Source organism: Nyctereutes procyonoides, unplaced genomic scaffold, assembly GCF_905146905.1.
Source record: "Nyctereutes procyonoides isolate TBG_1078 unplaced genomic scaffold, NYPRO_anot_genome, whole genome shotgun sequence".
Classification (NCBI taxonomy): domain Eukaryota; kingdom Metazoa; phylum Chordata; class Mammalia; order Carnivora; family Canidae; genus Nyctereutes; species Nyctereutes procyonoides.
Window position 1 is genome coordinate 25,946,991 of NW_026575159.1, and position 27,901 is coordinate 25,974,891.

The 27,901-nt window shown below is 45.7% G+C and overlaps 1 protein-coding gene across 4 annotated transcripts in view; it reads right to left on the reverse strand.

Annotated features, from left to right (window-relative positions):
- Positions 1-27,901, reverse strand: part of ZFAT (zinc finger and AT-hook domain containing) — a 273,128-nt gene that overhangs the window by 37,388 nt on the left and 207,839 nt on the right. For all 4 annotated transcript variants that reach the window (XM_055314428.1, XM_055314427.1, XM_055314426.1 and 1 more), the window contains one exon: positions 5,816-5,954. In XM_055314428.1, the coding sequence (XP_055170403.1) occupies positions 5,816-5,954 (139 nt within the window). The remainder of the gene's footprint in view (positions 1-5,815; positions 5,955-27,901) is intronic.

Below are 27,901 nucleotides of genomic sequence, written 5' to 3' on the forward strand. Positions count from 1 at the left end.
ATTAAATAGGTGGGGATCCTGGCCCCCAGGAGCCGGCTGTCTGGAATGTAATGTGCATGGATAAACAACAAAGACAGTATGTGAGGTTTTTATTATAATGGAAAATAAATAAACATAGAAAAAGGGGGATAAAGGATATTCACATCCTTATTCCTGCCACATGGGAGTGTTACCTCGCATGGCAAGATGGGACTTTGCAGTTGTGATTCATCGAGGATCTTGAGACGGGGAGATTACTCTGGATTATCCAGGCAGGACTAAGGTAATCACAAGGGTCCTTACAAAGAGGAGGGAGAGGGGAGGTCATGGAGTAGCAACAGGAGGAAGCCTCTACAGCCTCTGCTGGCCAGGAGGACAGGTAGGAGGGGCTCCAGGCACGGTGTGTGGGCAGCCTCGGGAAGCTGGGCAAGGCAGGAGAACCCACTGTCCCTGGAGACTTCGGAAATTCAGACTTGCTAGCAAACTTAACTTTAGCCTGTGAGGCCTACCTTGGACGTCTGACCTTCAGAACCGTAAGATAATGAATTTGTGTCATTTTAAAAGCACCACCAAGTCTGAGGTAATTTGTTACAGCTGCAGTGAGAGGCTAAGACAGGCACTAAACAGTAACTGGAACAAATGGCCTCAATGATCAAAGGGAAGTGGATACAGAGCAATTGAGAGACAATACTAACCAGGAAAATGTGGAACTGGACTTTGTGAACATTCTCACTTCTTAATTCAGTGCCTGTTCGGGACGCAAGCAGAGCCCCAACTCAGAACCAGGAAATGCGCTCGGGATCGTAATCTGAATCCCATGCAAGCAGCAGGTAGAGGGGCACTGCACGCTGTCAGACAGTATCTGAATCTCTCTTAAACCCCTGCCCTGCTTCCCAGAAAAACAGTGTAAGGAAAAAGAGCAAAAGAGAAATGAAGTGCATTTTCTTATTAGCCAGGTTGGCATCCCAACCCTCCAAGAGGACCACCTGGGAAGCAAGAGCTTGGGCAAGTCTCCACCATCCTCCTGCTCCCTTCATACACTCCCCAAAATCTTGGCATCTGGCATCCTCTGGACAACCACAGGGAAGCACTGAAGCGGGGCAGGTCCCAGAGTTAGCCTTGGGTCAGATGAGCAACTAGACCAGGAGACAAAGAAATAAGAAAAAGTCAACAGCACCCTGTGTGTGTGACCTTTTGACACAGCATCACGTGACCACCAGCAAATGCAAACCAACTGCTGCCCCAGAAGAGGACCATACTGCTTCCTCCTCTTCCTCCTCTTTAGCAAGTGCAAGCTTGAGACCAATGTCAAGGGGCGTCAGCCCAGCAGCAGTAGGAATCCAGACTCTAAATCCAGAGCTGGGTGTGGCTCAGCACCTGCTCTCACTGCTGCCTGGGCTGATCATCTCTCCCCACTTTAACACAAGAACCATGATGCCGACCTCACAGGGCCTCTGTGAGAGACAAATTAACACATAACGTAACAACCAACAACATGCGTGATGACTTCACGTTACTGGCACCATCTGCCAGTAATGTATGGAATATGGACCCTAATAAGAACAATTTGAAAATTCAAATGTCCCAGAATCAAATAAATGACTTTTGTGTTACTGGAAAGTTTCTGGATTTTCTTCTATGCTATTTTCCCTGAATTTGGTGTGAAAAACTAAGATATGGAAATGCATCCAAGGTGCACCCGTGCACACATTTACATTCTTCCCATGTAGTAGTGCAAAACAACGCCAAGATTTTAGCAGATGCCACAAACGAAGCCTGCTCTTCTCACTGCTTCCCATCCCAACCACTACTCCTGCCTCAAGGGCCCTCTAACAATGGGGCCTGGGAGAAGGGTCAGCACTAAGGAGAAGCTGCGAATTCTCCTCCTGTGAGCAAAGTGGGGACTGTCGGGAGGAACGCACACGTCTTGTTAGAGTCAGAATATGGAGCTTTGGAGGAGCTTCCCAGGCCTCGTCCCTAGCCCACATAGTACCAGTGATAAATGCCACCATATCCCAGTGTCCTGCACAATGCTGGGCACGCGAGGAGCTCAAGAGATACACGGTGAAGAGGAAATGTGGGAATACATGTGATGGTAAATGAGTCATTTATGAAGTGCTACGTGTTGAGCACAATCTGGGACCCTAGAGAATCATAACTAATCTCCAGAGCTGTTGGGCAAGTGTGAGCCCCTCCTCTTTGAAGATGTGTAACACCAACGTTCAGAGAAGTTAAGTAAGTCATCCCAGGGCCACTGTGCTGAGACATCCCGGCACCAGGTCCATCTGACTCCTGTCCGTGTGCTCACGCCAATAATCTGGAGTGACTTGCAGGACCACTTTGAGGTCACTGGAAAATGAGCAGCCTGCGAAGTCCCATCTCTATCCTGCTGTGAGCTCAGGAACGAGCTAATGATTTGTGAAGCTTAGTGCCAAAAGATCTCATGCCTCTCAACCTGTGATCTAGGGAACTGGCTCTTGAGCTAGCTTAATCAGGCATATTTCAAGAGGAAAAATGGGCAGGCCCGCTGCAGCAATCCGACATGAAAATGTGTGTTTGTGCGGGAAAATGTCTCCAATCCATATTAATGAACAAGTAATGGGCTAAGAAAATTAGCAAGAGATTGTCTAATCTGCTTTCAAATGATCAGAAGGACATCAAATATACACAGGGAATAAAACATTTACATAGCATTCAGCACAAGTCTAATTACCAAAAAGCACCAGAGTTCTCAGAGAACTGGTGCATCTGGAAGGGGCCCAGCAGACACATTGCTGACAGCGTCACCCCAGTGCCCTGAGGACCAGGGGTGGGCTGGAGCTGGCTTTAACCTGCTTACAAGCTGGCTGTGCACGCCGCTTCCAGTCCCCAGCACACTAGTAGCTGAAAACTGGCCACAGGAGAGAGATGCACACACAGACATTGGCAAATGCTGCCAATCATGTTCCCCTCTCCCTGGCCCTGGGAGGTCAACATTTACAAACACTTCCAGCGGGTGCCCTGAGCAGCTGCCATCCCAGGAGGTTTCTGAAGTCTACTGAAAATAACCCGAACTCCATGGAGGCCACCAGGGTACCTTCCCCCAGAAACTGACAAGGAACAGAAACATCTCGGCTCTTTAGGCCCCCTTCCCTACTTCCTGCACGCCCCTTCCCTACGCAGACATCCCTCCCATATCCCTGAGCGCTGAGGACAGGAGAACCTCTGTCCACAACTGATGGCTCTGCCTGTGTCCTGGCACGATGCCACTTACACACGGCTGATGGACAAGGAGCCCGTGCACTCGGTGTAGGGAAGCTGTAGCAGCATTTGTGGACAAGACCTACATTTCGTTCATGGCTTGTTATTATGTTATTCTAACACATATTCCTCTATATCAAACCAGAAATTATAAATTTCCATGAAGATATTTTTTGATGAGTGTGTAGAAGAGAAACACAAAACCAACGGTGGGGGGCGGGGGGGAATCACTTGAAATAATCAAAAGAAAGAAATCCACTGGCTCCCGAGGACCCAGCATTCCAAACATAGGGACTGTATCCATCTCATTTTTTTTGCCTCCATCCTCCTTCCTTCTCCCAGACAGAGGACCAGTGTGAGCTTCGTACTGTTGGGATTGCTGAGCTGTGTTCACACCCAACCAGCTACCTGATTTCAGACACTGTTCTCTCACCACAACACGATGGCACAAGGTCTCTTATGAGCCAAGAGACATGTTGCTTCCTTACTCAGTATGTCCCTTGGAGGGGGCTCTGGAAATATATACAGGTGTGTATACACACACACACACACACACACACACACAGAAGAAAGAAGATTAGAAATACCCCTGCAGAGAGGAAAATTGAAAGCCAGGCCCTGCCAGGGAATGCCAGCTGATGACCGTCTTAGGAGGCTAAAAGAAAACATAGGGCAGGCAACAGTTTGGCACCAGCACATTCTCTGCGAGGCAATGATGAAAGTTTGCAAGCGGAGAGCAGTGCTAAGACCATCCATCAGCCCCACATCTGTCCCAACAGCCACAGTAGAGGTCTATTTCCTGCCAATCCAACCTGACAGTGTGAAGAATGTTAAAAGGAATGTCTAGGCTGCTTCTCTAGCAATCTACTGTGACTCTAAGGCAATCCGTTCTCTCCTCTGTGGTTCCTGATGGGGGTCATCAAAGATGATGCAATGGCTCTAGAGATCTTAGATGTTTTCAGGAGGGGGAAAAAAAAAAAAAAAAGAATGAAAAAGTTTTGAGTGCCACTCGGTGGTCTCTCCTTTGACCCCATCTGCCATCACATGAGGTGACGGCTAGCAGCTCTGTTCTTAGGTGAGGGCCCTGAGCTGGAGAGGCTGTGGAACTTGCCCAAATACACAGCTAAAGGAGGGGGGCACGTGTGCAAGCCGGAGGCCCCCACGGCACCATCCGGGTCTGCAGCTCCACGAAACGGTCATTAAAACACAAGGCACACGCCCCCTGGCTACCCCAGAGGAATGGCTCTAAAATCACCCTGAGTTTTTAGGCTGTTATCTGTTTCCATACATCAGCCCTGTCACCCAAAGTGCTGAAGGATTCAATCAATTCATTTGTTTTATATTAAGATGTATTTCATGGCGATTCCAGCGAGCAGAGCCTCGTGTTCCACCAGGAAACTGAGAGCGCCCACAGCTGCTGCAGAGTAACCGGCCCACATCCATGCTTAGTGGGGGCAGATTTCTAAAACCGTCTTTGGTTTCAAAGAGTCACAGCACTCAGGAAGTAGTAAAAACTGCTGTACTGTATGCGGCTGTCGTTTTTTTAGTGAAACGTAGATATAAATACAACGGCACTTCTCTGGCAACAGCACATGAGCTAAACCTTCTCAAATGGGAATATGTAATCATTTACTGAAAAAAGCAGCAAAAAATATCTCTCGTACATTTCAAAAATATTAGCAGCTTTCATCCATTTTTTGAGAGAGAAGGGGAAGGGGCAGAAGGAGAGAGAGAGAGACTTTTTTATTTTTAATATTTTATTTATTTATTCATGAGAGATACAGAGAGAGAGAGAGAGAGAGAGAGGCAGAGACACAGGCAGAGGGAGAAGCAGGCTCCATGCAGGGAGTCCGACGTGGGACTGGATCCTGGGACTCCAGGATCATGCCCTGGGCCGAAGGCAGGCACTAAACCGCTGGGTCACCCGGGGATCCCCTAGAGAGAGAGACTCTTAAGCCAGCTCCATGCTCAGCACAGGCCCCACGTGGGGTTTGACCTTATGACCCTGAGATCATGACCTGAGCTGAAATCAAGGAGTCAGATGCCCAACTGACTGAGCCACCCAGGTGCCCCTCATCCATTCTCTTCAGTTTAAATGTTCTAAATGGTTTATCCTTTTCAGGATGAGTAAGTAATCTGAGCATTCTATAAATATTTTTGGATCACTGAAAGAAGCTCACCTATAAATACATTTACCGTAACATTATTTATAGTAGTTGCAATAAAAGAACACTCTGGAAACCGGGCGATGTCCAACAAGGAGGTGGCTAACTAAAATGGGGTACTGCCACCTGGGGCTAGATCACAAAAAGCCCCGGGGAGTTATGAGGGAGACCGTGCTAAAAGAAAATAGAATGTTCATGTTAGCCATGAACTTTCACATGTGAAGGAAAGGTAGAGAGAGACAAAGAACAGAAGGCAATGCTGGACGTTGGGGGGGCGGTGGCAAAATCTGTGGGTAAATGATGACTTTCCATATTTCAGATGTAATGCCGATACACTGCCAGTGATGATGACGGAGAATGAACCAAATGCCCAGGCCTCGGGACTGGGCCGTGGAAGACATCCCAGCCCCGCCAAGGGGCACACCGCCTACCTTGCTGGATGAGCGCGTCGGCTGCCAACTCCCCGGTGCCCACGTTGGCATACTCCTCGTTGGGGTGCTTCCTGTTGTAGTGCCGCTTCAGAGAGCCGGATATGTTACAGGAGTAATGGCAGTGGGCACAGCGGAAAGGCTGCAGGGACAAGGCAGAGGGGTTAGGGAAGGGGAGCCCCCAGGAAGCAGACGAGGTGCCACTCACCCCGACATCCTCCTCCACTGCTCTCCCACCCGGGGGGCGACTTACATCCCCAAAGCCTGTGATGAGCAGGCTGCCCCCTGGGGGATGCGCTCCAGAGGGGAACGGGGGTGAATGTAACCTTGGGATGCTGAGTCCTGCCTCTGCGGGGAGCACCCAAGTGACCGCGCGAGGTGCCCCCAGCATAGGAAGGGCCTCTGCTCAGTTGGGCTGCTTTCATTTCTTATTCTTATGTGTCTGCTCCAGAATGTACAGTTCTTGTGCAAGAAAATATAACACAAAAGCAATACGGTAACTTCTCATTTTCCTTTTTCTTTTGCTTAAGCGAATGTCTTTCAAAGTAGCTCCCTTCACAATTAATCCCCTGAGGTGCTTGCTTCTTTAACAAAACCATTTCTTCCACAGTATTTGCCTGCAAGCATGTGCATATACACAAGCATCCACCCACTGCTGCTCTCCAGTAGGGAAATTCACCTGGTAAATCTATTTCCAACCCCTTACCTGTGCAGGACAAGCACTTTCAAGATAAGGATGCAATGGGTTACACAGCCTTGTTGCCACCATGCATTGCTTTGGAGGGCTGAGAATGAGTGGTAGGGAACAAAGGGTGCCTGCTGAGGCTCCTGGGGGACCCAGTGAGACCTGGCCATCAGGTGAGGGATGGATGGCCATCTGGATCACTGTCACGTCCCACACCCTGACTCCCAGTCAGGACAGCATCAGTATCCCTCCAAACCATGTGCTCTACAACTGTCCAGCAGGGTGCTACACGAACCCCAGGGGTGCAGTCAGGGCCCCTGTGGGGGAACATGAGCAGCTTGCCTGCTGGCCTGCAGCAATGGAGCAATGGAGCCGCCCATGGTGGTAGCACCTCTGGGAACAGTACAGGGGATTCAGATGGGACAACAGGAAATGCTGGCCTTCTCCAAGGTTCTGTCCTCAGGCCTGTATGTTGTGCTGCTGTGGTTCCAAGGATCATTTTGACAGCTTGATATATATCCAGTTGTAACCTCTCCCAAACCACAAATAGGAATTTTCAACTGTCTTCCAGGTACCTCTACAGGGATGCTCCGTAGGCACCTTGAGATACACGTACACAATTTCAGACTCACTATTTTCCTGCAAAATCAGTTCATGACCCAAAGGCAGGAAACCTGAAACATCATCCCAGACTTCTCCTCTTACTATTCAACTAATTAATGAGTCGTGTCCAGGCTTCCTCAGAAACCTCTCCAGAATTCACCTGGCTCCCTCTCTGTCACACCAACACACAGAAAGGTGCCAGCCTGGCCTATAAAGGAAATGACGTTACTCCCAGGAGGGCTGTTCTCAGACAGACACAAGGAAGTCAATCCAGTGAGAAGGCCTGAAACGTTCCCCACAGACTCCACCGTACACAGGCCACCCTCTGGTCATGGGACGCTCTGTGACACACTACATGCGCTATGCGTGGCCCTCCGTGTAAGAGAACCCTGTGGCTCAGCCCACAAGGATTTATTAAACAAGAGGACTTGGAACAAAGGCAAAAAGTAGCTGGGCTCTCTCTCATCTATGTACTGAGCAGAGAACAAGAGGTCATATGTGATTATTTGCAAAGTCAAAATAGAAGCTAAAACATTTTCAAGTGCTTTTATCTCCTAATTAGGCAAATATTATGAAATTATTTTTGGAACATTACCATTTACAAAGGAAATCAAAAAGGACCATTGAAAATGTTCCAATGCCAGCACTGAGTAGTCGGTGGGCATGAGAGGCGGGAGGGGGGGAGGGCAACCACAGTGAGATATGGTCCTCTACAGCCAATCTCACCTTCCCTGGGACCGCGCAGATTAATGGCCTCCTGAGAAGTTTCAACTCTTGTATTCCCATGCCCGCTCCTCGGGAGAATTGCTAATGATGAGAAAAACTGCTAAAACGTAAGATGGACAAAAAAAAAAAAATGTACAAGTGAGTCCAACTGTGACAGACTGACCACCCGTTTCTACCCAAATCTTTAATTCTTAAAGCTGGAAGAGACATTTTCAAAGATTGCCCAATCTTCACTTCATGAGGACATGTTCTCCTACAGCCTTGGACAGCCCGTGATCATAGCCTTCGGTAGATGCAGGGGGGTCACAGCAGCAGCAGGGTCCCTATAACCAGGGTTCAGAGAGACACACAACCCTGCCTCGGGCTCAGTGTGATCTCTTGGAGAAATCTCTCACCACCGGGCTTGTTTAGGATCTTCTCCCTGTAACTAACTGTGCTCACCGAGCCACATGTGGGTCTTTCCAACAAAACAAGCTCAGACCTGTGAGGAAGTGCCGCCACCTTTGAGCAGGGAATTTTGCTGGGGCCATCACAGGGCTGGGGACAGAGGCAAAGGAGAGAGCAGATGCCATCTCTACGCCACTGGCCAAAGTCTGGCTGCATTATTGATATTACCAAGTCTTGGGATGCATTTATGAAGCATGCACCTACCACCATCCTACTGCCAAAACAGTGCTCTCACCCTGGGCATACAGTGATGAGAAAGAGAGAGAGAGAGAGAGAGAGAGAGAGAGAGATATCTATGATTCTCTGAATCCACACAAGTTTGGGGGCACAGATGTCAACTGCAGAGATGCGATGCTATCTAGGCAAACTAAATCAGAAACCTTGGTGTCTAAGTCAGATGCTTGCGGATAGCATGACCTTAGATCTTCAAAGAGAAGTTACTTATTGAGAGTTTTCAGGTCAGAATCTGCCCAAAAGTCAGGAGGAAGACACAAGCAGCTACAAGAGCAGAGGTCACATGAAACAAAACATCCCAAGTTCTTACTGTGGCCAAAAAAATAAAACAAATCACCTACGAGGCACACCTGCTTTTCAGTGTTACCCTGGAGTTCTTAAGAAATGCAATCAAACATGACATTTATGACTGTTTTAGTTAACATACGCTGAGGGGGACAGAGGCCAGGTGGTTCTCAGGTGTTTTATGTGGAATAACTCCTGTAAGTCTCACAACCACCTACTATGATACATATGAATGTTATCTCCATCTTACAGATGAGGAGACTGTGGTGCACAGCGGTTAAGGAAGTCACCAAGAGTGTCACAGTTTCCCAGCCTGACTGGTTGGCTGGCACTGGATTTTGGGATCCAGGCCCAGTCAGCAATAAAGAGATGATCTGATCTCCTGTTTGCTAATATTTCCTAAACAACTATCTCCCCTGGGTGCTCCATCAGGAGAGGCACAGCATGGTATTCTTGGATTTCCTGGACATAATGCAGCCCAGCTCTAACCACCAGCCCAGATCTAACCACCAGTTTCTAAAACTGAGAGGCACCACGGTGGGCTGGGAGAAATGTGGCCAGTTCCTGGGCAGGGACTGCTGGGGCTTAAGACAGCAAGAGACAGCCACCACATCACTGTGGGACATGCCAGCAAGGTGGCTTTAGGAGACACCTGTCTCCACCGGGTGTCTTCACACTTAGAATTACTACCCTGCAAGTTATGGAGGGTGTTGACTCCACCATGAATCAGTGGGGATGCCCCTTGCTTTTGATTCCACATCTGTGAAATGGGAAAACAAACTTCCCTTGCCTACCTGACAGTTTAAATGAGATGCCAAGAAAGAGAGAGTACGAGTCTGTTGTGAGAAATAAAACACATCAGGCCTCACGACTGCTGTACTTAATCAAGTTGTACATTCACATTTGTTCCTGTCATCCTCAGAAGTCCCTCCTGTGGGGTGTCACCCCGACTTCCCTCCTCCCTCCTAGAGAAGCCTCCCTCTTCGTGCAGCCTGTGACCTTCCCAAGGAGCCTGCTCATGGAGGGATGTCTGCAGGCCTGAGGCTGGAGGCTGGCCCCCCACCACAAGCATCTAATAAATGTTGACTATTATTATCGCTGTGATCATTTTCAGAGTTGGATATTATAGCAGAAAATGGCAGGAAAAAAAATCAGAAAATTAACCATAAAAAGCAAACACTATCAACAAGAAAAAAACAATCTCCCCAGGATTTACAAAGAACAATAAAGTGTTAGTTATGCAGGCCAAGAAGAAAAACTGAAGAGATGGTTACATTTTTGGTTTCTGGGGCCGGGGTGCACAGGGCAAGGGCACTGAAATCCCACTGCTTCCCTCCTGGGGACGGCACAACCAGGGGCACCAGGTCGAGAGCAGGCCAAAGGGAAACTCCGTGAAGGTAGTACTCAGCGCTGACCCACCTATTCTAAGCACAGCCTCAAATCCTAGATCCCCAAAGCATGAGTCAGGGGATGATAATAAAGAATCTCCCCGCCCCACTTAAAACAATGCATCTCCTTTACTACACCCCACTTAAAACAATGCATCTCCTTTACTCTGAAAGACGACGACACAGATGTTTCACGGATTTCAGCCAAATTTGATGAGTTCAACATTTCCTTTATCCTCGAGTTACCAAAATTACCTGTGCATTGTCTTGTAGCTCCTAAGAGAGGAAATGTTCACTAGATAAGCTCCCGGGCTATTCCCTCTACCTTTACCATGGAAACCTTCTCGAAGTCCCAGGAAGACGGGAGATCCCTCTCCTCTACTGTCTGCCCCCCACCACCAACATCTGGTAAAACCTGGGATGCTAATCGTACTCCAGTGCGACTGTTCCCTGCCTATCCTCCTCCCTGCAGCTGTGGCCCTTTGAGAGCAGAATTCACACCAGACAGGATCATCTGTGGCTGCACTGAGCCAGAGCAGGGCCTGGCACAGCTGGCACCCACTACACTTGGGAAGCCAAATAAGAAAGATAATCACCTTCCTCATTCTGTGAGTGAGGTTAGTCCAGCAAGCCTGCCCGACAGCAATAAAAACTAAAACTCTGGGTAAAACTTTTTTCAAATGATATTAAACTTAAGAACTCTTTTTTTTTTTTTAATTTGAGAGAGAGAGAGAGAGAGAGAGAATGCTCAATGAGGAGGGGCAGGAGAGAGAATTGTAAACAGATTCTGCACTGAAAGCAGAGCTCAGTGAGGCGCTCGATCTCATTATCCTGAGATCACGACCTGAGCTGAAACCAAGAGTTGGATGTTTAACCGACTGCGCCACCCTTAAATTTGAGAACTTTAAAAGGCATCATAAACGGGGGGTACCTGCGTGGCGCAGTCAGAAGAGCATGCAACCCTTGATCCTGGGGGTTGTGAGTTTGAGACCCATATTGGGTATAAAGATTACTTAAATAAATAAAAACTTTAAAAAGTAAATAAATAAAAGACATAAAGAGTGGGAAAAACCATGGAGCAAGCGATTGCATTTACAACATGTGACCAAAACATACCCATACCCAAAATACAGTTGACTCTTTAATAATGCAGGATTGAGGTGCCAACCCCCACACAGCTGAAAATCCACAAACTTCTGACTTGCCCAAAAACTGAACTACTAAGAGCCCACGTCGACTGGAAGGCTTACTGATAACATAAGTTGAATAACACATGTTGTGTATAAGTATTACACACTGTATTCTTGGACTAAAGCAAGCTCAAGAAAAGAAAATGTTACTTAAAATTGTAAGGATAACACATGCAGTATTTATTGAAAAAACTCTGCAGGTAAGTGGACTACGAAGTTCCAACCCACATTATTCAAGAGTCAACTGCATATAAAGAATTCCTGAAAACAAGTAAGAACAAAACCAACCAAAAGAAAAATGGAAAAGTATTGAACAATATACAAAGAGAGACAGAGAGAGAGGAGAGCGCCAAATGACCAAAAACTACATGAAAAAGGCCTCCACCTCATTAATGATCACAAAAAGGAAAGGAAACCACATACAGAAGGCAGTGCATGGCCACCAGGCAGCGACTCTAAATGTTCATACTGCGGGTGTGGACCAGCTGCTGCTGGTATAGCCTGGTGCAGCCACTCTGGAGAAGAGCTGGGTGTCACCCGGGGCAGCCAAAGTGTGCACACCCCATGGCCCTGCAAGTCCTCCCTAGGCGTGTTTACACTGGAAAATCTCACAAACACACCAGGGCACACGTGTAGACAGTGCACAGGAGGAGAGCTCGTAAGAACAGCACAAGACAAACGAGCCAAGGATACATCTGCAGTGATGGATGATGGCACCGTGCTGGGGCCACACAGCAGGGGACTGTTCACACACTGAAGCATGATGCCACACAGAAGGGAGGGAGAGCTACATGCAAAAATACTGAGCAGTCTCACCCACATAACGTCGTGCAAAGAAGCCAAGTTCAAAACAAACAAACGTACAGAACAACAGATTCCATATATTGATACAACATGAAGTTCAAAGGCGTGCAGCGCTAGATGACTTTGCTTGGGGACGTATACATGGACGGTTGACACCACCGAGAAAGCAGGAAGGCAAATGTCAGAGAGCCCAGGTAGTGGTCGCCTCTGGGAGGAAGAAGGGGGCTGATTGCTGGCAATGGTCCGTTTCTGGGCAGTGGCACCCTTGTGTTCACGTCAGTCTTGGTCATACCATACGTCGCGTGTGTGTGATATTCTAAATGTACGTTCTGTCTCAAAGTAGAAGTAGGAACGGAACAGATGATTAAATAGGTAAATATGTGACCTAAAAAAACCCGCTTCACAAGGTTTTCAATGATTACAGATAACATACGTAATGTGCCCAGAATGACACACAGCACCCGATAAGCGGTAGCTGTGATTAATATCAATAATACTAATGACAACACTCACACCTTGACATGGCAGGCGGTTTTCGGGTTTACTGTCTCTCGTCTGTGTGAGGACAGTGACACTAGACCTGGGACAGTGCTCTGATATATGCATCATGACCTACAGCGTCCAGGGAGAAGACTGTGGTAGAGTGTCTCACTAGAGACCCGATGACAGGCCGGGAGGAAATATTAACTGTAACTCTGGCACTGTCGGCCTTAAATCAAGTGTGACACAGGAGGACAGACAGTCTTGGATTACATAAGAGCCTCCCTGGGGCTTCGGTGGCAGGACACCTGTGAGATTTATGGCAGCGCCTATGCAGCAGAGAAAAGTCGACAGGCAGGTGGAGCTGCTCTCATTAGTAACCAAGGTGGCCATGGGCTCCCTAAAATGCCAGCCAGCACCACCCCCCCCCCAATCGCAGGGAAGTATGCAGCCAGGATCCCAGGTTCCCAGTCACACCTGAGATGAGTGAAGCATTCCGTCCAATCAGAGCCTAGAGAGAAGCAGGATGAAGGGACAGCTTCTTCCCACTGAGGTCTTACCTGGATTTTACTTCTGGAAAGAAACCAGAAGTCACAACAGGTGCTTCCCTGCCATCTCTGGAGAGCTCCATGGCCTAAGACCTCTCTCATGACCTTTGAGTGGTAGGGCTTTCTGGAGCCAGAGAGGTTCCACGGCCGAACAGCTGTGCACCTTGGGTACGCTTCCTTGTTTTATCCCAAGCAGTTGTGATGACGTACAAAGAGAGAGCAGCCCACGTGGAGATGCTCATCAGGCCACAATCTCTGTTTCCAACCAGAAACTCAAGGCAAACTGCCTCATTCAAAGGAAAGGTGAGTGGTCCTTCTGGCTGGAATACTTGCATTTGGGGTTTGAGTATTTCCATGTTTACAATTGGAGCAGCACAGCAGCAGAAGCCCAGAGCAAGGAGGGGAACCAGAATGCACTGGAGATGAGGACCATGATCCCTGGGTCTCTAGCACATGCCCCTCAACCACCTTGGGAGGACGCATCATGTCTCATCTTACAGACGGGGATACAAAGGCCCTGGGAGGTTAAGTGGTTTGCTCCAGGACATACAGTGAGTCACTGGCAAAAACCAGGGCGTGAGCTACGGTCTGACTGACCCCGAAGCCCATGTGCCAGCCACGCTCCTCGGTGGCTGGCGCGCTGCCTGCAGGCCTGCTGCACACAAACACCACTTCGGGGCCACCTCCCTGTGGATGAACTGGACGAACGGTTTCTGCAACTTTCCCTCTTATATTTTCAGTTTTGCAAATGACTCTGTTGCCGATCACAGGATCAATAAGATGGTACCGTTTTCATGGTCATATTTCTAGCACATAAAAGTTCTGGTGGCACAAAACACTCACCTTTTCTTCCCTGGCCGCCCCAAAAATTCCTGGCTCAGGGACCTGGCTCTGCACAGCCTCCCGTGTGGACAACCCATGGAAGAGCCTGCTACCTACTGCTACCTCCAAAACTACACCAAGTAGTTCACTTAGACCAAGTGAACACTGCCTACTGAAGAGCCATCACGCCTGCATTGCCAGAGATTTCCAAAGAACACACCAGAAAAAGATCACCCACGGTCCCTCGGACAGGAGTCTCCACTGAGAGATTTCTTGGACATAATACAATAATGAAGCAAGGCTGCCTGTGCCTGACATAAGAAAACAATACACTTACAGATATTAAATCTGCTCTTTGCTAAAAAGAACACCTCCTGATGGGCTGCATGGAGCCTGCATGTCATGCTGGGCCTGACTCACAGCAGCAGGGCTATAGCGCTGGGTGAATTTAAAAACTCCTCTGCTTTCGGGACCATGTTTGGTTTCCCTGGGACTGAGCCTCTTACTTCTAAAGCAATTACACGTGTCTTGTCTCTTTTTAGCCTCACTGCCTGCCAAAGCCCGCACCTGCACCCGAGACTAGGAAGTAGGCCCCTCAAAAAGGAAAAGTATGCGTACTCATATGGAAAAGGACCAGGATTGTCAAGACGAAAAGACGCACGGCAAGGCGTATGATGGAAATTCCCAAAGAGTGTTTGCATCTGGAATACACGCTCCCTCATCTCCTTCTCCAGCCCAAGTTCAGCAGTGAACACAAACCCCATACGGGGACTGGTCAACTGCCCCCAAAGAGACATGCACACCAAGAGCCTAATGATGCCCCGGCAGTCACAGGGGACAGACAAGGGGAGAAAGAAACACTTGGATAGATGGCAAAGTGACACACACCAGGAAGGAAAAGGCTGCATCCCAAGGAGCACCAGAGGCAAACAGGCTTCCACAGACGTGTATTCCTGACGGCCAGTCTTTAAAGAGGTTTGCAGCAAAGATTCCAGAGAGACGCTATTGGTGTGAATGATGCTATCACCGCCCCCGCCCTTGTCCCAGTGACAGCCCACAATCCAGGCCGACAAGGTGTGCCCACGGCGGGCTGAAGTGTGAACCTTCAGGCCAGGCTGCCCGGCACCACCTGCACAGGACAGAAGAGGCTTGTGATTCGTTTTCGGCCCCATCCCTTTGGGATTTACAAGCTGAGCGCACAAGGTTGGGACTTCGTTCCAAGCTCAGCGTGAAGGAGTCGAAGAGATGGAAGCCAGGTCTTCACACCCGTTAAGAAACACAAAGCCAGCTCTGGTATAAAATAAGGCCAGAGATAAATTAAATAATTTAAAAGAATAAATGTTCTTAAACCGTGGGGTACCACAAGTTCAAGAACGGTGTGCGTTGAGGCAATTACCTCATCACAATAAATAACAGTAAATCAATCCACACTAATTGCTTTTTGTGCCAGAGCTCGGATGACTCTTCAGCGTTCTCCAATTATTGATTTGTTTGTAATCGCTTGTGCTGTCAAAAATGCAATATTTCCAAAGAATATACCACTTGTTATTAGGCAGGATTTTAATTTAACGTAAGACAATCCAATTTCCTTTTTTTTTTTTTTCAGAAGTACTTAAAAAATCTAAACTACGAGGAAGCCGAAGATGGCATCAGAGGGTTTTAGCAGAATCGCTTTGGCTCCAACAAGTTAACGAATGGCTGACCATCCCCCCCTCCCCACCATGGCCTTTCTTCCTCCTCAAACACACACACACACACACACACACACACACACACAGGAAAAAAAAAACAAAACAAAATAGAGAAGTGTAATCTTAGATTCTTCACTTTCATGCAAAGTAAGAACTAAAAACCAAAGCAAACACCAGCATGGAAACCCTACACTTCACTTCTTACACTCTCTGCCCCGTGGGTTCAGTAATTTCCATTGAACTTGGGAAATGTTCGGCCTGCTAAATTCATAGTCAGTTTAAGGATTCTGCTTGAATTTTCATAGCTACATACATAACTGCAGGCTTATATAATCAAAGCAGTGAGGGGGGAAAAGGACAAAAGGGCAAAAACTCTGCTTGGGATGACGAGAAAGGGTAAAGTCCTAGACAGAGAGCAGCTTTGTCTACCAAGAGACAGGGATCAAAATCCCAGCTCCATCATGTACTGACCGCATTGCTCTTGAGCATGTAACTTAGCTGGATTCAGGCCTCAGTTTCCACATCTGTGAAATGGGAATATTAATACCTACATTATAGAGGGTTTTCAGGGTAAAATTAAGTAACACACATCAAATACCTGCTGTAACACCCAACACATGACTATGATCAAAGGGACCAGTCCACCTGCCTTCTTTATTCTGGCACTAGATGTTTAACTCAACATTCAACCTCCTGCTGGAACTTTCTGACGGAAAGAGGAAACCATCTCCCGGGTAACAGGAGAAGTTATAGTAGAAATAAAGCCATGGTGCCCTAAGCTATGCCCAATGACTCAGCATTTTGAGGGACTGAGAATTTCAGACTGAGGATGGATCTGGACTGTTTATAAATGTGTGGCTTTAGACATTTTTCCTGTTTGAGATCATTTCCATTAGCCTGGAAACCAGGAGTAAATGACTTAAGCAGCCACATCCTGGCTGACGTCCTCCAAATACCACTTTTGGCCACGTTAGCATCTAAGCCCTTTATGCACTCGGAGCTCAGCTGCCTGGTGTCTTCCGCACTTATAACTTGTTTCTGCTTCACATGGACACACAAGGAACATCTTGGAGACCCAACGCATTATCAGGAATGCGATGAGAGAAGACACTAACTCCCTCTGATTTGTGGATATCAGTCACCCAGAGAAGCTTCCGGGAGCTATAGGTTTTCAAAGCTATACGTTTTACATGATAGGATAATAGTATATTAATTGAAATGTGACTTTTACCAAATGATGGAATTGCAATCATTAGTTTCCTGCTCTTCTGAGTTCTCACAGCACTTAGTACAGAAACTTCTTATAGCAGTTAATACACTTGCTGTTGTTTTTTATGCACATAAGGCTCTCCCTAGACTCGTGAGCCTGGTAGAGAGAGGCCTGGCTTCATGCTGACACCCCCTGCCCTTGGCATAATGCCTGGCACATAATGCATACACAGAAAAGGGGTGTTAATGGAGGAAGTACACGTTTCAGATTTTGCATCCAAAATTCAGATGCAGGGGTAGCCTGGGTGGCTCAGTGGGTGAAGAATCTTCTGCCTTCGGCTCAGGTCATGATCCTGGGTCCTGGGATTGAGCCCCACATCAGGCTCCCTGCTCACAGGGAGTCTGCTTCTCCCTCTGCCTCTCCCCCTGCTGGTATGCAAGTGTGCCCTCTCTCTCTCTCCTCTCTCTCGTCAAATCAATAAAAATCTTTAAAAAAAAAATTCAGATGTGGGACACCCAGGTGGCTCAGTGGTTGAGCATCTGCCTTTGGCTCAGGGCATGATCCCAGAGTCGCAGGATCGAGTCCCACGTCGAGCTCCCTGCATGAAGCCTGCTTCTGCCTCTGCCTATGTCTCTGCCTCTCTGTGTGTATGTCTCTCATGAATAAATAAATAAATAAATAAATAAATAAATAAATAAATAAATAAAATCTTTTAAAAAAAAATTCAGATGCAATTTAGTACTTCCTATATCTACTCTCTTAGAATTCTATATGTTAAACTGTGGTATGATATACTCCAGAGGAAATACCGAGGAAAAGTTCTTCAATGATAACACAATCAACTACTGAAATCTTTCTTACTTCTCACTAGTCTTGTGAAAGTGCTTTAGTCGTATCAATTTTAATATGACAATAGACAAGATGTTCCTCAGCCTTCCTAATACAAATTTTTTTAAGGATTCGACTGGTCTTAGATACATTTCAAATATAAATTGAATTCAATAGTGTCTTTCGAAGATGATGATGGAGCTGGTTCCTTTTAAAAAACATACTCATACACACCTAAAAGTTTTATGGCCACCAAGAGGGAAGGCCAGCTCTCACCTTCGGAAAGCTAGGGCAGAGGAATGATCACAGCCATCTGTCAAACCACTGGGCCTTGTTTCAGGAACGAAGAAGTCAAAAGTAAGAAGGAAGGGTCAGCAAGAAGTCGTACTGAATCGTTTCCAAAATGCACAGACTTTGAAAACTGCTGATTTCAGGCTGATTTTTCCTCTTCTTTTTTTTTTGCAGACTTGGCAAATTCACACACCAAATTTCCGACTTGCTTTACATATGTCAGGAATCTTTTGGTGCACTTGGGTGCCTCAGAGAGCAAAGACCCAGAGTGCAAACTCCCTGCAGCACTGGGGCCCTGGGGCACAGGTGGGAAGTCATGCCGCAGAGAGGATGACATGGGCAAGCACATAGCTGGCCCCCTTGTTTGGGGGAATCAGACTCCAGGACAGCGTGGACAGGTCCAGCAGGGCTGGGCGGCACTGTTAGGGAGAGACCTGCCCTCCATCAGAAGAAGGCGAGTGTAAGAGTAGCTGTAATCGGAAATGTACCTGATAAAAGGTTCTCCATGTTAAGTGATGGATTTCTGTGGCCAAGCAGATTGGAAAGAAATGTACCAAATCAGTGGAATTACGTGACTATGAACCCCGACCACCACCACGAGCAAACAGAACAGGTCACAGGCACCGAGAATCTTGAACAAAGGCATAATAGAGAAGACAACATTGTACAGACATGACAATCTTGAGATGAAAAGAGAGGAAGAAACTGGGTCAGAGTCTGGGTGGAAGGAACGTTTGAGAAGAGTGTGTGGAGCCCTCTAATAAAGCACTTACTTACTTATCAGTGACAAGAGTACGGCTTTATTACCACGTTACAGAGATTAGATGTCTTGCCCAAAGCCACAATGGATGCTAAGAAAGTCTGACCACAAAGTCATGATGCATAATGTCAAAACAGGAAGAGCTCATGCAGCAAGGTAAGGGGCTTACACCAAAGCTGAGGCCATTATATCTCCCACTGACTCACTTCCAAGGGTCTGTGAAGCCCAGGTCTTCCCGGCCCCTCTTGTGAGCAATGCTACATGGAGAAAACTCTCACCCCAGAGCTGGCAGAGCTCATAATGACTCTGACTCCACTTAGATTACTCATGACAGCAGCAGTCTACTGCCTCAAACACCCTCCTTGTTCCTCACCTCCAGGAAAATTTCTCCATGTCCAGAGTGGGTGGGGGAGGGAGCTGAGGGAACATTTATGGGGCACCCACTTCATGCAGGCATCATGTTAGGCATCGTCAGAATCACATGGCAGGGCGTTTCTGCTTCCAGTGAGGGTGTAGATCACAAGGGACTGTTGCTCCCACACAAACTACATGACACATCTTTTTTTTAGATCCACCAGACTGCTAAGGACACAAAGAAACCAAAGTGAACCAAATTCCAGAAATGAGCAAACATTTCCCAGGATGAGTGGCTGCACTCGTCCCCAGAGCTGTGAGATGTGGAACTTCATCAAGTACCAGAAAACAGGGCTGATGCCTGGGGGCAGAGACAGGAAAGGAGAAAGTCGCCCTTGGCCCTTGGCGCTGGGTCTTCACTGTGCACAAGGCAGCAAGGATTCATGGCCCAGAACAGGTGGAGGAGGAGAAGTCTGCTACCAGCCTTATAGAGTGCACCAAACCTCCAAGTGCACAGGCTCTCCTGAGGCTGGGCTGTGCAGAGAGAGGAGAGAGCTTCCCCAAGTAGCAGAAAGCGGAAGAGAAATAGGATCATGCCAATAATTCGAAAAGCTGGCAGCTGGCCTGTAAAGCTGATGAAGAGCCCACATGGTTTAGAAAGTCAGCAGCTGTGCTGTGAAATAGAAAGCAAATTCTGGAGTATCACTGTGCTCAGATGTCCAGTCTTGCTGAAAGGAAGTCCTGATCCCGTTCTCAAAACATCTGAAGACAGGGGAGAACCAATTCTGGAGCTGCAGCAGAGCCCAGCTCAATTACAGATTAGATTTATTCATTCCTGTGCTGGGGGAACCCAAGGGGACCCCCAGGTTCATTGATTGGCTGGGAGGACTCACAGGTGTTAAGATACAGTCATACTCCCAGCTATAATTCCTCATAGCATAAGAATGCAAAGAAAAATTCACAAAGGGAAAAGGCATGTTGGGTGAAGTCCGGGGGAACCAGGCATAAGTTGCCTAGAGTCCTCTCCCAGTAAAGGCCCAAGGGCAGCTTAACTCCCCAGCAACAAGCCGTAACAAGACATGTGAAATGGTACCAGCCTGAGAGGTTCACTGGAAACTCACCGCCAGGGTTTTATTGGAACTAATCACATAAGCACTCTCTGCCTAGCATATCTCAACACTCCACACTCCCAGAAGGAAGCAGATATTTGGCACACACCATGTTGTCTGGATGGTTTCAGCACCATAAACTTCTTTTATCAATGAGGGTTTGGAAAGTCTTCTGATGCCCAAGGTCCCAGATACCAGCCAAGGGCTAAGCTTGCAAGTACATCTTTGATAGGATGCAGTCAGGCCTGCCTGTTAGGTAGCTCTGGACAGTCCCCCATACTGTTGGCCTGATATAAAAAGCGGCACTTACTTTTCCATGGCCAATTATTGGTTAGCTCAGCCTCTACTGTTCTTTCATACATAATCTCTGGTTTTCAGTTAAAAATTATGACACATGCAAAGAAACAAGAAAATGCAATCCCAAATCAAGAAAAAGTAAACAGAAAGTGATGTGTGGATAACTCAGCTATCGAAACTATTTAAATATAAACATTCAAATAGTGATGATAAATGTGCTAAAGGTTCTAATGAAATATGTGTGACCAGATAATAAATTTTAGCAAAGACATAAAAAGTATAAGAACCAAACAAAAATGCTAGAAATTTTTAAAAATCAGAAATGAATGATTCCTGAGTATCTAAAGAGCAGATCTGATATTAGGAGAAGGATAAGTAATCTGGAAAAAAGATCAGTAGAAGTCACATAAACTAAAACACAAAGAGAAAGAAGAATTAAAGGGGGAGATCATCTGAATGCCATGAAATATCAGTTTAATACGTGACATAGTGTCATCCTGGAGGAGGAGGAGGAGAAAACATACGGAGAAGGAGTAATATTCAATAGATAATGACTGAAAAGAGACTGGTTCATAACTGATGAAAGACATCAATTCACAAGACCCAATAGCTCAACAAACCCCAAGCAAGGCAAGCATGAGGAAGCCATACCTAAACTTATTGATGTTAATATCATGGAAATCAAAGAGAGAAAAAGCTTAAAACCAGACAGAGGAAAAAGGACAATTATACATAGGGAGAAATGATAAGGATTAGAAATAACGAAGAACAGGGCAGCCCAGGTGGCTCAGTGGTTTAGTGCTGCCTTCAGCCCAGGGCGTGATCCTGGAGACCCGGGATCAAGTCCCACATCGGGCTCCCTGCAGGCAGCCTGCTTCTCCCTCTGCCTCTCTCTTTGTGTGTCTCTCATGAATAAATAAAATCTTTTTTAAAAAAAAAAGAATGAATGAATGAACAAAACATAACAGAGCAACATCTTTAGAGTGATGTCACCCTAGAAACTGACAGTCATCAAAAATAAATTTAAACAAAATAAAGAAGTTCCAAACAGCCAAAAGCTGAGATAATTTAACCCCAGCAAACCAGCATATAACAAATGCTAGTAGGAAAATCCATCTGATGGAAGCCCAGGCCTGCAAGAAAATAATAAAGACTACCAGAAAGGCCGAATACATAGGCAAATATAAAAGACATCCAAAAAATGTCTTTTTAAAATGTATATAAACATATATATTTTATAAACTTTAAAATTATATTTTGATAGATATTTTATTTTTTTGATAGATATTTTAAATATTGACTGTATGAAGCAAAAAAAGGACTAAAACTGTACTGAGTTTATAACAAATGGAAGTTATATATATGACTACAATAGCACAAAGGGTTAGAGAAATAATATGAATTACAGTGTTTTGCGGTTCCTACACTGTTCATGAAATAGTATATCTGGAGCCAGCTAGAATGTGTTATAATACAGATGCATAATATAATGTGTACAGCAATCGCTAAAAAGAAAATAAATTGAAAATAAATCAAGATAGTACTTTTCAAGTGAGACATATCAAAATTATATTAAATGTAAATAGACTAAAAGCTCTCCAGTTAAAGGGCAGTAATTGTCAGACTAGCTGTTGTGCGCACGCATGCACACACACACACACACACACACACACACAGGAACAGAAACAAGATCCAGCTATATGCTTTTTTTTTTAAGATTTTATTTATTTATTCATGAGAAACACACACAGAGAGAGAGAGAGAGAGAGAGAGAGAGAGAGAGAGAGAGAGAGAGAGGCAGAGACACAGGCAGAAAGAGAAGCAGGCTCCATGCAGGGAGCCCGATGTGGAACTTGATCCCGGGACCTCAGGATCACACCCTGGGCCAAAGGCAGATGCTCAACCATTTAGCTACCTAGGTGTCCCCAGCTATATGCTATTTATATAGACACACTTGAAAAATAAAGACTCAGGACGTTTCATTCAAAATTCAAAACCCAGTGTGGTGGCTGACAGATTATGGTCCATGGACCCCTGCCTCAGAACCACAGGAGAATGTATTGGAGTCAAAGATGCCTGCTGGTCTTTAGGCTCAGCAAAATCGTGAAAGCATCTCTTGGTTTGGGGATCCCATTTTCTGCACATTTGTTAACATCTCAAGGTGGTTCTGAAGTTGAGTAAAGAACTAATCTGGTGGGAAGAGTGGCTAGAGGCCAGAAGTGCTCCCATTAACAGAAGAGCAAGCCTGAGAACCTCCCAGCACCTCCTCCACTGGGATGGCCAGCACAGAGCTGATGGTCAAGTCTACCCCAAGCTATGAAGACATATTCCTTCTGGTCTCTTCCCTCAAATCAACCTCTCCTTCTGAAAGTAGCCTATGAAATAACAACATCATTGTTCCCATTTTCCAAGTAAGGAGGCAAAGGATCAAAATCTCCAGAGGTCACCTAGTTAGTAAGTAGTGGCACCATGATTTTGATCTTTAGCTGCCTAACTCCAAAACCATAAATAATAGCAATGAAAGTAAAATAACATCAACATCTAAAGAAACATGTAAAGAAAATATAATACTTAGAAAATATTTAGAATCAGTGACTTGCAAACCTAAATTTAAGCTCAAACCATGATCAGGCTGGTCTTTTTTATAGAAATTGGAGTCATTTTAAAGATGAGGGAGGGAAAAAAGAGGTAACATTTTTTGATCATCTACCGTGTACCTACCATACCCACTACTCATACAAACTGTATCACTTTCGGTATCTCCAACACCAGAGAAAGCTATTATGATCAGCATTTTATTTTATTTTTTTAAGACTTTATTTATTCATGAGCGACACAGAGAGAGGCAGAGACACAGGCAGAGGGAGAAGCAGGCTCCCTCCAGGGAGCCCAATGTGGGACTAGCTCCCACAGGATCACGCCCTGAGCCAAAGGTAGACACTCCACCGCTGAGCCACCCAGGAGTCCCTACGATCAGCATTTTAAAGATTATAAAATTGTATATAAAGAAGTTAAATGAAACAGACTACAAGTGGCACAGCCAGAATTTGAACCTGAGTCTGTCTGGTTCTAAGTTCTGTGTTTTTCTGTAAGACCTCGTTGCTCTCAGAGATTTTCAAGTGCAAAACAGAATCCCAATGAACTTCCAAAGAGCAATCTGTCACTGCTTTCCCAGCACGCTGTCGGAGATGAAGAACAGGTTTACAGCCTGCTCTGACACTGGGTAGTTTCTGAAATATCATTTTTATTTACAGTTTGGCTTTTTACTTAAATTTACTGAACAGGTAAAAAAACATTCGGTTCACCCAGTTCAAAACTCAGACACTGGGAAAGGTCTCATCCAAGCCCCAGCCTCCTATCTACCCAGTCCCAGCTCTCACTGACGAACCGTTCGGTTTCTTTGTGTATTTTGTGCATGTGCTTCAAGAGGCTTTAAAGCAGACATAAATGAATACGGATATATCTTTGGCCTTTCTTACCTCAAAGGCAGAGTATTTTTGTTGATCTAAACCTTGCTTATCCCCCTTCATTATATATCTCAAATGCCTTTTCAAGGAAGAAAGTAAAGAGCTTCCTTTCTCTCTTTTGTAGCTGTACGGTGTTCTGTTGCTTGGATACCCCCTTGTTTATTTAACTCGATCCACAAACTTTCCGTTGTTACCAATGAATAACATTGCACAGTCATTATTTCAGTCATCACAAGTGCATCCATTAGATCTCTTCTTACAAGAGGCAAGCTGAGGCAAATAGCATTTACACCTGCAATTGGGAGGTTTTGTCAACCTGCCCCCCAGAGTCTGGAACCATTTACACTCCCCATGATGAGGAATGAGAACAGCTCTCGCGCAGCCTTACCAACTGGCTGTGCTATCAAACTTGTGAATGTTTACTAAACTGTAAGCAAAAGATGGCAGCTCGGTGTGGTTTTATTTTTTTATTTTTTATTTTTTTAATTATCAGTGAGGTCAGACAACTTATCACATACTCAAGAGCTATTCCCTCCTCTGTGACCTGTTCTCTTTACCTATTTTTCAATTGGGATACCGGGAGCTGTTTATCTTTAATATGAAATAATCACTCATAAAAATAAAACAAACATTTAAAAAACCAATATAAGAATTCCAGCTGCTTGAGTATTTTCCTTCTTGGATTTTGAAAAATACAACCTTAAAGTGCCATTCTCTGGCTTTGATATCTAACAAGCACACTGCGTAGAATCTAGAATAGTTATCCTAGAATGAGTGCGTCAATCAATCAGGATAGCAAACAGGCTGGAGATGGAAGTCGAGTGACCCCCAATCAGCTAAAATGGTAGATCTGTGGAACCACTTCTGTACAGGGTTGTGATGCAAGCCCCAACCTACCTTACTTCTGACACTCATCCAACTATTTCCTTCCTCCCCCTCACCTGTTCACTTGATCGTGTGTGCGCGCTCTCTCTCTCTCTCTCTCTCTCACGTTGCCTCCCAATGTCTCTTACCACAGGATAGAAAACAACACGACTACATTTTTCAGAATCAGTAATTACAGTCCAACTTCACAGGCTGTATGAACTCCAGTGAAATGAGCATTAACTGTCACACTTAGTATGTAACGATACAGAGCTAGCCAAAACAAGTGTCCTCTTTACAAAGGACCCCTTTAAATGAAAAGATAAAACTTAATTTAAAAATAAAGTTATTCAAAGGCATCTGGGTGGCTCAATCAGTTAAGCATCTGCCTTCAACTCAAGTCACGATGTCCCCCACTTCACACTCCCTGCTCAGCAGGGAGTCTGCTTGTCTCTCTCCCTCTGCTCCTCCCCCCAGCTCGGGTTGTCTCACTTGCTTTCTCTCTCAAAAACATAAATAAAATCTTTGAAAAAAAATAAAATTACTCAAGACAATGAAGGGCTAAGCTGTAGTCTGGGAGAAAATATTTGCAAATATGTATCTGATAAGGGGCTATTATCCAAGATATATAAAGAACTCTTAAAACTCAACAGTAAGTTGAGAAATGAATAACCCAAGTAAACAAAGAGAGCGAAAAGCCTGAGCAGACACATCACTAAAGAAGATATACAGATGACAAGCAGGTACATGAAAAATGCTCCACCGCTTATGTCTTCAGGGAAATACACATTAAAGCAGGAATGAGGTATCATCTTCACATTTTTAGAAGAATTAGGTATCATCTTCACATCTATTAGAAGGACCCAAATCCAAGATGCTGAAAACACCAAATGCCGATGAGGCTGTGGATCAACAGAAACTCTCAGGCACTGCTAGTGGGGATGCAGAATGGTACAGCCACGTAGGATGAAGTGTGGCAGTTTCTCGCAGAGCTAACCATACTCCTACCATATAATCCAGCAATCACGCTCCTTAGTATCTACCTAAAGGAGTTGGGAACTTAGGTCCGGACAAAACCCCACACAGTGTTGAAGCAGCTTTATTCCTAACTGCCAAAACTTCAGAAGCAACCAAGATGTCCTTCAGTAGGTGAATGGATAAAGAACCTGTGGCACATCCAGATAATGGCATATTATTCAGCACTAAAAAGAAGTGTACTATCAAGTCCTAAAAAGACAGGGAGGAACCTTATATGCATACTACTAAGTGAAAGACGCCTGTCTGAAAAGTTGTAGGATTCTGACTCTAGGACATTTTGGAAAAGGCAAAACTATGGAGACGGCAGAAGGATGAGTGGTTGCCAGGGGAGTAGGGAGAGGGAGGGATGAACAGGTGGAGCACAGAGGATTTTTCAAGGCAGGGAGACGGCTCTGCTGGAGAACCAGAGCAGTGGATACGTGTCAGGATACATCTGTCAAAACCCACAGAATGTAGAGCACCAACATGGAGGCCTGATGCAGAACCAGGGCCTTGGGCGAGTATGACGTACCAGTATAGGTTCGATTGTGACAGATGTACCACTCTGGTGGGGATGTTGACAATGGGGGAGGGTGTGGGTGGGAAACAGGGCCAGACAGTCTACAGGAACTGTCTGTACTTTCAATTTCACTGTGAACTGAAAACTACTTTAAATATATTTGATTAATTTAAAAAAAAAGGGGGGGAAGACTGGTAAAATCCAACTAAGGCCCACAGTTTAGTTAATACCAAAGCCAATTTCCTAGTTTTGATAACACACTACGGTTAAAGATGATGCTATTATGGAGGGAAGATGGGGGAACAGCACCTGGAAATCCAACGGACTACATACGAGTTTAGAATTATTTTAAAATAGGGGCACCTGTGTGGCTCAGTGCTTAAGCATCTGTCTGTCTTTGGCTCAGGGCGTGATCCCGGGGTCCTGGGATGAGTCCTGCATTGGGTTCCCCACAGGGAGCCTGCTTCTCCCACTGCCTATGTCACTGCCTTTTTCTCTCTCTCATGAATAAATAAATAAAATCTTTAAGAAAAAAAGAATTATGTTAGAATAAAGATGTTGCAAGTGAAATAAAGCCACCATTGATTAATGTGTAGGGGGACTACCATTGAGTCACCCAGCCCCATAATTGAGAACAGTTCTATCAACAGAGTTGTGGGGTCACAGGAGCCCAACAGAGAGAGAAAACTGTAAGGTGAGTCCCTCCTGCAATCACACTGCCTCACTGAGCAGCGTGTGGGATTATTTATTTGAGAGAAAGCAAAGAGCTGAACAGCCAGGGGGAGGGAACAAGCCCATTTGGTGGGGAGATCCCTGGCTCAGCGGCAGCTCCTCTGGTGCATCTTCTCTGGCACTTGTTCAAGATTGATAGCTTTGTTTCCGCCCTCAGGAATGCATTTTAATTATGGCTGCAAGAGGCACATATAACACCTTTACTGCTTGTGAATTCTCAGTGGTTTGATGGGCTTCACCCCATGCCTTATAGTCCTTTCAATTTTAGGATGACTTGAAAATGTTTTTGGCATGACGATGTCCATCGCAGAGTCACTTGTAACAGCAAAAACCACAAAGGACCAAACTGTACAATTATGAGGGAATGGGTAATTAAACTATGATACTCATCCTAAAGCAGCCATTAGAATTAGTTTTACAGTAAGTATATTTTCATGAAATGGGAAAAATGCCCAGGGAGTGATGATTTAAAAGAAAGGGGGGGGGGGGCGATATTTATAATGTTCAAATCAGGCAGGCTCTCCAGCCCTGCCTTTGACAGGGAGGTTATTCTAACTCAAAAGCGAAGTATTCTTGGCAAACCATCTGGCTACTCATTTAAGCTACATTCTTTAATAGGAGCTTTATCGGTGGTAAAGCTGATGTTTTAATCTCCACCCAAAAATGCTCATTTACAGTATGACCTCAATTAGGCCTAAAAAAATAACGTACCCCAAAATTCTGCAGACAAAGGGAAT